The 10,381-nt window shown below is 40.0% G+C and overlaps 2 protein-coding genes across 3 annotated transcripts in view; one reads left to right on the top strand and one right to left on the bottom strand.

The window, feature by feature from the left end:
* Window positions 1-678: 678 nt before the first annotated feature.
* nkx6.2 (NK6 homeobox 2) lies at window positions 679-2,482 on the top strand (the record flags this gene model as incomplete). Its single annotated transcript, XM_083897221.1, has 3 exons — window positions 679-1,120; window positions 1,780-1,952; window positions 2,234-2,482. The coding sequence occupies 3 exons, from the start codon at window positions 679-681 to the stop codon at window positions 2,480-2,482; spliced, it is 864 nt and encodes a 287-aa protein (XP_083753347.1).
* A 3,816-nt stretch (window positions 2,483-6,298) lies between these two features.
* The window catches only part of inpp5a (inositol polyphosphate-5-phosphatase A), a 142,117-nt gene continuing 138,034 nt past the window's right edge, over window positions 6,299-10,381 (bottom strand). The window contains exons 14-16 of one of the 2 annotated variants that reach the window (XM_083897531.1): window positions 8,435-8,503; window positions 7,246-7,333; window positions 6,299-6,880 (exon numbers count right to left, since the gene is read on the bottom strand). In XM_083897531.1, coding sequence (XP_083753657.1) covers window positions 7,253-7,333; window positions 8,435-8,503 — 150 coding nt within the window. In that variant the 3' untranslated portion in view covers window positions 6,299-6,880; window positions 7,246-7,252. The remainder of the gene's footprint in view (window positions 6,881-7,245; window positions 7,334-8,434; window positions 8,504-10,381) is intronic. The other variant, XM_083897532.1, reaches the window with a different exon arrangement.

Here is a 10,381-nt window from a genome sequence, read left to right as displayed (position 1 = left end):
ATAAAGTAGAGTCAATGAAGCGCTTTAATCAAAAGGAAGAAGGCATTATTTTTCCCGACAGTACCTGAAGGCACCGCAGTTCCAGCGGAGGCGCACGTGTGCAGCGGCGGAGTTCGTGTCTCGTCCAATCAGCGGCGCCGTCTCCCTCGGCCCTGTCCAATGGGAATAGCGCGCGTGCAGGTGGCGGCGCTGTTATCAGCTGGTGCCGCCAACGGTCTGAGCAGAGCGAGCGAGTCCATTTATCAAGCGGGAGAAGCCGAGCTTTTTTAATGGTTCCCATCAAAACCACTGAAAACATCATCACAGTCACCGCGAGGATTCCTGTGGCGGACGCATGCGGCAGCGGCAGCGGCAACAGACTCCCAGCTGACACGGTCTGACCTCAACAAACAGGAGGAGAGACATTTTGGGAGTTTGGCCGAGGTCTTTACTTCCCCTGAGAGAAGAAGAAGTTCGCCTTTGCTCAAGTTTTCTTCTTCTTCTTCTTCCTGTTGTTCTTGTTCGTGTTCAGTCAGGATACTTGTTGTGGACAGGGCGACAGAAGTGGCCTGGCTCCTGAACATCACCAGTCCCGCTTTTCTGCGCCTTTTATCCCCCCCACCCCCTCCCCGTGCACCGCAAACTTATTCCCCCCCAGTGTTTTTTCCTTGAGGCGACTTTGGTGTTTCATGTTGACAAATGTTAGCGGTCGGGCAAATGGACGCTAACCGGCAGAGTGCGTTCGTCCTGGGCAGCACCCCGCTGGCGGCGTTGCACAACATGACCGAGATGAAGACGTCGCTGTTCCCGTACGCGCTGCAGCAGAGCCCCGGGGGCTTCAAGGCGCCGCAGCTGTGCAGCTTCGCGAACTCGCAGCTGCCCGGCAGCACCCCGCACGGAATAAGCGACATCCTCGGGAGACCCATCACCGCAGCGGGACAACTGCTGTCCGGCTTCCCGAGAATAAACGGCCTGGCCACCACCGCAGCGGCCGCAGCCGCCGCAGCAGCGGGGATGTACTTCAGCCCGGCGGTGTCGCGGTACCCGAAGCCTCTGGCTGAGCTGCCGGGGAGGGCGCCCATCTTCTGGCCCGGAGTGATGCAAGGTTCCCCCTGGAGGGACCCGCGAGTTCCCTGCCCCAGTGAGTCCCATTATTTTTATTTATTTATTTATTTATTTATTTGTGTGTTTGTTTGTTGGCACCTTTTAATCGTTAGTTTATGGCTTGTATAAAGTCAAAGCTCCTTGTTATTTCTTTTTTCATTTATTTTTATTGTTTATGTTTAGACATGATTCAGGCCTGTGAGAAACATGTCCACATAAGCAGAAAATACTCATATTTTTAGCTGTAAACATAGAAAATATACATTTCTATAAAGCATGCGACAATACAATTATATTTCTTATATTTTGTTAACTATTTATAATACTTGCATTAGTCTGTAAACAACTCATTTCACACTGCTTAAAATATTGTGTTTACTTACTAGAGTTGAATAATAATTTTTTATTTTATTATATCATTCTTGGTATTCTATTTATTATACTAAGTTCTGTTTTCTGAGAATTACTGGGAATTTTTCCTCATTACAGATAATGCATTATCGTCACGTGCACGACAACAACTATTTTAAATATAGTTAATATCAGCAAACACACATATTGAACCCTATTATTATTATTTAATATTTGTGTCGCTGCTATTTTTTGTGTGTTTTCTTTTTTAACACAAATTGTTTGACTTCCATCCTAAAAAATCTTCTCTGCTCATGTTGTTTTTGGGTTTATTTTTGTTATCAGGTCAAGCAAACATCATGTTGGACAAGGACGGGAAGAAGAAACACTCCAGACCGACATTTTCAGGACAGCAGATTTTTGCACTGGAAAAGACTTTCGAGCAAACCAAATACCTGGCGGGTCCAGAGAGAGCCCGCCTCGCTTATTCTTTAGGGATGACCGAGAGTCAAGTCAAGGTAAAAACACATCATTATCATCATTATTATTGTTGTTATTATTAGTATTTTACAGCTTTACTTTAGTGAAATCCCACTTTTGGCTGCATGCGCACGGCCCTGTAAATCATGAACCACTATTAATGAAGTGTTTATAACCTATAGAAAGTGATTTTATAAATGGAATATACACAATGATTTACACTTGTTATGGTTTCATTGGACACCTGCTCCAGTCTGGACCTGTTGAACGCGTAAATCACCTTCTCTCTCCCCCCGGGTCTCCTTTTCTCCAACACCAGGTCTGGTTCCAGAACAGAAGAACCAAGTGGCGGAAGAGACACGCGGCGGAAATGGCCTCGGCCAAGAAGAAGCACGACTCCGAGACGGAGAAGATGAAGGAGAGCTCGGACAACGACGAGGACGACGAGTACAACAAACCGCTGGACCCGAACTCGGACGACGAGAAAATCACGAGACTGTTGAAAAAGCACAAGGCCACGAACCTGGCGCTCATCAGCCCGTGCAGCAACAGCTCGGACACGTTGTGATGATGCCCCCGCAGCGGGTCATAGGGGGGTCCAACAGACACTCATCGGACCCCTTTATTTTCCACACCTGACGTGACGAACATGCGTCTGTGGGGGGACCACGACATGATGAACACACACATAAACACACATAAACACACACTCACTGATTATTGTCAGTTATATAAAAAAAAGAAAGAAAAGGACACAAAATGTCGGACTATATAAAAAAAAAATAACCTGACGACGTTTTTACGCATATAAGTGGAGTTTAAACAACAACAACAACAACAACAGGTGTAAATGTAAACTTCAATGTACAATCCGGATTTTTTTTTGGGGGGGGGGGGTTCCACAACAACTCCTCCTGCTTCACTTTCATTTTCCTCACACTTTAAAGTGAAGTTTTAATGTCTTTTTTGGGGGCTTGTTGGGTGGCAGCCAGCACTGATCCGGATCCCAGACGCATGTTTCAAGAAAAAAAAAAAAAAGAAGAAAAGAAAAGAATAAAAACAGACAGAGAGAGAGGAGAGGAGAGGAGAGGAGGGGCAGGTGCAAACGGGGCCTGTGATGCTTCTAAAGCTCAGATTAACCAGGGTATCCACTGTTCTACACACAGACAGAGAGGTTTGAGGTGAATGAATGATTTGTGATGTAGCCTAATGATGAGAAATGTACGCGAGATTGTATATATATTTTTTACTGAATAAGTTATGTTGTTTCCGCCTGCAGTGGAAACATGGCAGCCTTTCTTTCTTTCTTTCTTTATTTCCCTCCCGTTTTCCGCAGATCTGACGCGCTTATTCCCTCCAAGAAAAACAAATAAATAATAATCCGCTGTTTGTTTGTTTTTTAAATTTCCGCACAGTTTTATTTTATTTTTTTGCCATATTTTACTGTTTTCTTACACACACACACACACTCACGTGTATAGACCTGTAAATAACGACTGTAAAGGAAACTCGCTTGTTTTAACGACATCCCAGCAGAAACACACACTTTTTCACCAGCATTTTTAATTTCAGAGAGATTATGTTTTTTTTTTGTTATTATTATTTTCACCTCATCACACTGCGGAACATACCATCGTTTATGTTGCAATTAAAAGAGTATTATTGCTTCCGGGGAAGGTTATAGGAAGAAAGGAAAAGAAAAAAACACTTTGTATTATGAATAAATTATTTAACAAGCAAATTTTCTCCCTATTTTGTTGTTTTTTTTATTGTGGAGGGTTTTGTTTGAATGTATGGGCTTAATCTAAATTAAAGACAAATTCATGATTATCAATAATTACATTTATTATTATTATTATTATCATTTTTGAGAGAATGATTTAAACTCTGAAGAATTAACAAGGATATATCATAACAATACTTAAAATAATAATAAAAACATTACTTTATTCTTATTACTATTGACTAACATTGTTATAGTTGTATTAAAGCATCGATAAAAACAACAATAATCTAATACAGATTAGTGTTTTTCTGGCAACTTTACTAATAAAAAACAACAACAAAAAACAAGTATTTCGTGAGAGACGAACGTTCAAATGTCCAAATTTTAATCTCATTACTAATTCCCTCACAGATTGTTTATTATTTGTGCTCTGCTATTTTATGTCCGGTGTCATTTCGCTCCAGCTCAGAATCCATTAAAGCGAACATGTCTGTGATAGGAGTGCGCCCCCTGTGTTTCTAACAGGCCACTGCACCGACCGCTAATCCACTGTGGGAATCGTCTGGATTCTGGATTCGGATTAACATAAAAGTCATAAAGTCACGCACTTTGTTCGAGATCTTTAAACAAAGCGAGTGACGTGACGTGAACACAGTCAGTGGCCACTTCCTGAAAATACGACACTATGAAGTATAGAAATATGACAAATGTATAATCTGTTGTAACTTTTTAAAATTTTGAAATCATTGGAATTAAACAAATTTAAATTATTCTGAGACTCACTCAGGATGGATTACAGAAAGATACAATCTCTAATCTGAGGAGGACAGACAATTAAGTATCTGATGATGCTCTTTATTTACTTAAAAGTACTAAAAGGTAGTATTTTTACAGAGTCATATTATGAGGGATACAAGAGTTTGGCAACACATAACGTTGATATAACTTTTTTTTCAATCCCAACGTACAAGAAGTTCAATATATATCGATATAATGTTCGTACACTGCACACAACACAACATGAAGTATAACATTCATCATTGTTTTGACTGTTTAATCCCAAATTTGTGAATTTTCTGTTTTAAAAGCACAAAAAACACAAATTAGGACATTTATTGTGATGCAATTTGACCGATTCTTCATTGAATGAACTAAAGAGATTATTAATACCCTACAAAAAGGTTAACAGCAAACTATTTTTATTATGTGGTCACGAAAAACGAGTGCGATAATGAATCCTTTAAAAAACTAAATAATAATAATAACAATAATAATAAATGCATGCATAATAATGTTCCTATTGTGCCGTTCTAGGTAAAATAAGGACAAATAGTCATTGAGCTCTAATGGTTTTTTATTGCTTAGAACTGAATCACCTACAGTAGAGGCCAGGCCGTCCAGAAGGGGCTAGAATAAAATCTCTATCTGCTTTTTTATAAGATGGAGTGAAGAAAAAAACTGCAGTTTATAATCCAACAGCATACTCACAAGGACCAGCAGGAACAAAAACAAGCAGGGCTTTCTGTTATGTCTTTTTTTTTTTTGTTTGTTTTAGCCTATGAACCAAATCACACAAGACAACAACACAAACTCTGCAGCAGAAAAGCACAAACATTATCGCAGTGATTTAAGAGTTTAAAAATAAAATAAGAATAAAAGAATCACGGCAGATCAACCTGATGGCTTCACACAGTCTGAAATCTGTAGTGTCGTAAAATGAAATCGTTAAAAAAAAGGAAACGCTTGTAATGCTCTGATTATCTGCAGTGAAGGCTACATACAAAACAAATACAAACTTGCTGCTCTCCCCCCCCAACATTTTTTTTTAGAGTTTCCCTGCCTTTTTTTTTTGTTTTATTTTCTTGTTGCTGCTTTGTTTCTTATTTCAAAAATCAACACCTTTAACCGTCTGACTTAAGGACTTTCTAAACTCCTGTGTAGAATACTTGGCACTGTAATGCAGTAACAAAAATAGACAAATAAAGTTGACTTTTTTTTTTTCTCTTAAGGATACCCAAGTCTATCTAAATATCACATTCAGAATCATAATATTATAGAAATAAGTTAGAGTAAGAATAATAAGGTGAGAGTGCTGTATGAAATATTATCTTATATACTTGCATGGTCTATGGCACTGCTTAAAACATTCTTGGATAGGGCAACAAGTCACTGAAGAGTCACCCTCCCTACCTCCCTCCCCGCAAAGTCACGGCGTGGCTGCTCCTCGCTCCGTGCACGCGCAAAAAAAAAAACCCCAAAAACATTTTGGTAAGAATCATAAATTATCTCTCTTTTTTTTTTTTTTTTTTTAAAGTTACAGTATATAAAACGAGACTCAACGGATGTGTCAGGCATGGCAGTGTGTTGTGCACACGACGACGACAACAAGAAGAACGCAAAAAAATAAAATAATAATAATAATAATAATAATAATAATATATATGTATATAAATTGTTGAAATAAAACAAAACTGAAAAAAAATTCTATTCCAACAAAAAGGGACCAGGAAGTTTGGTCAGAAAAGAGAACGGCACTACAACCATCAACAACTCTATGTTATATATACGGTCTAATGTACAAATAAACCTAACAATATAGATATACAACTTTTTTTGCATTGCACTTTTCATATATATATATGTATATATATATGTATGTATTTTTTTTGTTTGTTTTAAAACACCTTATGGAAAAGTAGCTTCTATACATAGAGGCATACCTAAAAAAAAAAAGTATGTAGTAGGACTGATTTTAATTAGAGTTTTGGCAACGAGGCTGTGGCGTGGATAAGAGTGAGTCGTCCGTCCGTATGTCCGTGTGTCCGTGCTTTTTCTTCTCTAGGGAATGGGGGTTGCATGGCAACGGTGAGGTCAACGATGTGTTGTCTTTAGACTGGAGTCCCGGAGCCCTCGGGGTGCTCGTCCACATCTCAGCGAGTGTTTTATGGAGAGAGAGAGACAGAGAGAGTGAAAGAGAGAGGGAGAGGGAAAAAACGGCTCCTCTTTCGTGTGTTTTTGTGTATGAATGAGGTGTCGGGACAACTGCAACCGGTCAGCACTGCTGAAAAAAAAGTTTGTCTACGTTCTTCAGTGTACGATTGTGCAAAGTGTGTGTGCGTGTTTCATCTGTGTCGTTCTATGTGTGTGTGTGTGTGTGTGTGTGTGTGTGTGTATGCTGTATTGTGTCTCTCGCAGAGGCGCTTCACGAAATATGTTCTCCCCCTTTTTGGCAACACTTTCCTGTGGAGGAGGAGGAGGAGGAGGAAGAGGAGGGGGGGGGGAGAAAGAAGAAGAAGTGTTATTCGTATAATTCAATGAAAAGTGAAAATGGCCTGATGGCCCACACACACACACACACACACACACACACACACACACACACACACAAGTTCACACATGAGATGCAGTTAAGTAAATATCTTAAAATGACTGGAGCATTTTAAGCAATTTTTTTTCCCCTCTCACTAGTGACTGGTTTTATTCTGGAACAAAACTCTGTGAAAAAGGTGATGAAATCAAATCTCAAGGCAACTCAAGGCAAACAATAACAGCAACAATGGGAGGAATTATGATAAAAGGAAGAAGAAAAAAAAAATCATATTTACCACGATATCACTGCACCACACAACACTTGTGCTTATTTGCATTAGGTTTACCTGCCCCCGCTGTTATTCGGAAGGACAGGAAGACAGGCTGCAAGACAGAGAGACAAGCCCACAGTTAGTGGACAACTCACTCACTCTTCTCCATCTCTGACACACAGGTTAAACTCACAGACCACGGTCGGGCATTTTTGTGCCCATGTGCTAACAACATCGGACATTTTTTTAAACATAGCCAGCCGCGACTTTAGCAGCATCGCGCGGTTCTGCCGCCGCGGCCGTGTCGGCGTTTGCTCGGGGGGTCACCTCGCACGCACACGATACCGCCTCGATCGCGCTCAGCGATGATGAAAGACCTGACTTAAGGCGCCTTACGGCCTTCTGTCTGACACTGAAGCGACAGTGTTAAACACTTTCTATACAGTCAGCTTTACAGACAGAGAGAACACACACATACACTCTGCTGCAGTGAACTCTCCCCTACTTTGAAAGAGTCTTCCTAAATATATTAACTGACTGTTAAAGGTGCATTATGTAATAAATCTAAAGCAACTGGCCATAAAATCCTCCTAATATGTCACAGAGACTCAGGAATAATGTTCATATAACAAACTGAACTCACCAACAACAACAGTACAGACAAAATATTTGCATTACATTTTTTTTTTTTGCAGACTGCAAATCATGTTTATGTTTTGGCATGTGGCGACACCTACTGCCGTCTACCTATCATTGCAGTCAGTGGAGTCTCAGCTGCCGAGCAACCACGGGTTGCCAGTTACGTCAGAAAACAAAACCTAAAAGACCCCTGTAATCTTACATATGGCACCTTTAACGCTCACTTTAGCTCGTCGGTTGGACACAAATCTGAAATAAAGCTGCTGTTAAGTGAGTTCGAAATCAATTAGAATGAAGCAATTAGGCTGCAACTTAATCATTCTACTTTTTAATCATCTCCCCATTCAAACATTTAAAGCATTAAATAGTCGTTTATATTAAGTTGGTAAAGATCTAACTTATTTGACATCTAGAACGGTAAATATTGAAGTAAAGCTTGACTTATACACAACAACACACAGGAGAATAACAGCCCCTATAACCTAAACCATCATCGTACTATATTTGCAGATTAGATGCAAAATCACACTATTACAAGAGTTTACAACACAGTGAGTGAAGAGGATGTTGTTACCTTGTGGTCCCCCATGCAGACATTGGGCCCAATGTTATCATAGACTACAGACTTCTCTTCGTTTTCAGGCTGCAGAGACACAAAAGCAAAGGTTTTTGTGAGGCAAAAAACAAAACAAAAACGTGTGTGTGAAGAGGAACTGCGGTGCACAGTCAGCAGCACTGTGTTCGTGTCATTACAGGCTTGTATCACATTTTACGGTACGTTCACGGACGAGCAATCGATGCACGAGCCGCATTAAACACAATTAGCAAGATAATGTTGTACCTTTCAAAAAAATAATATAAAGACACGAATGTGTATGAGAGGTGGCCACGGTGTTACACAGAGTTCCTACACATTTTCAATTTCAAAATTCCGTACTTTTCCAGACTTCTCTGAGGATTTTTCAGTTAATATTAAACATGTGAATAACAATTGTTAGATGCTTATTATGTAAATAAATGGTTTTAAAATCCTTGACACTATGGCTGCCAACAAAAGGTGGCTGGCTAGACGACACGTATGGAAAAAAATTCAATAAATGAGAATCGCAGTTGTACGGCGAACGGTAACCATGGTTACCCGACACCATTCTACAGCCAGCTTGATTAGTTTCATATCATCTACAGAAAGGCTATGTTGCGTTAGTAACTTGTTTTTATTATGTATTTATTAATATTTTATTTTAGAAAATGAGATAATAGTCTGGAAACATTCCATTTCCATACTCTTTTCTCTTTTTCTAACTATCTTTTTCTAACTAATACAGACCTGAAAATTACTCAAATTAAATTCCATACTTTTCCATGAATCTTTGGGTGGCTCACGATTCGATTTTAGATAATGCGATAATGTGATGACACACAAAGGCAAACTTAAGACAAAAGTTACAATTTTTTCATTAAAAACAAATAAAAACATACTTACTGTACAACAAAATAACTTGCATAAATAAAAACTTAGGCTAGCTGCCTTTTTCTGCCAGAAGTGCACACAAATAACACAAACTGGTGTTTTGTGTGGTTTTTCAAAATATATATGTATATATGTATATTCTTTCTTTTTTTTTTAAAATACATTTTTGAAGTTTATGAATCGATTCATAATGGTGGATGATAAGAATCGCTATTCCTATGTGATTCGATTTTTCCCACAGGGCAAATCCCTGGTTACACAGAGTGACGACAGTGTATTAAAGTGCCACAACAAAACTCATTGTGTCCCATTATTCACATTTTGACTCGACCGTTCACTTTGAAGCGTTTGTTTTAAGGTTGAAGGGACACATTTAAGGTGATTTGTGTCAATTTAGATCAGCCAGTGACCAAAAACAAAGCCAGAAACTCCATTTGAAGTAAAACTCCACAGCTGATGAAGGTGAATGTGTGATTCTTGCAGCAGCACAACATTACATGTATCCAGCACTTCCACTGGAAAGTCTTAACTTTGAAACTTGTGAGCCGCGCGGGCCGAAGACGAATGAAAAGCGGGAGTGATTTACAAAGTGGCCATTTGCCTCTCGATCAAATACACTGCCGGTTGTAATCTAAGCGCCTATCTGAGAGAATCGTGTTCCAATATCACTTCCCCCCCGCGCACAAAGAAGCTGTTACCCACTCATACATGAATCTGCAGACTGGAGTATAAATCACACTTGTCTGGTTGAACTAAAGACTTTTTAAACAGCCGCGCCCCAACCCCCATGTACACGCACACACACACACTCATGCAGAGGGAGGCTGGTGGGTGGGTGCTACTAGTTGTGTCTCAGTGATCTGCACTGGTGCTTCAGACGAAAAGAGACAGAGAGCTCGAGAATGAACCATAAAGCAGAATCCAAATTAACTTCAGACCAATCCAGGAGTGGAGCAGGGTCAGCACACGTGTGCCTCCACCTCACTACCTTTTCCAGCGGGCCACGCACTGCCACCTCTCTATTTGTCTGGCAGCCGCCTCAACCCTCCC

This window comes from Microchirus variegatus (assembly GCF_963457635.1).
Source record: "Microchirus variegatus genome assembly, chromosome: 11".
In the NCBI taxonomy this organism is placed as follows: domain Eukaryota; kingdom Metazoa; phylum Chordata; class Actinopteri; order Pleuronectiformes; family Soleidae; genus Microchirus; species Microchirus variegatus.
Note: the sequence above shows the minus strand (reverse complement) of the source record. Positions and strands in the feature narration are given on the sequence as shown.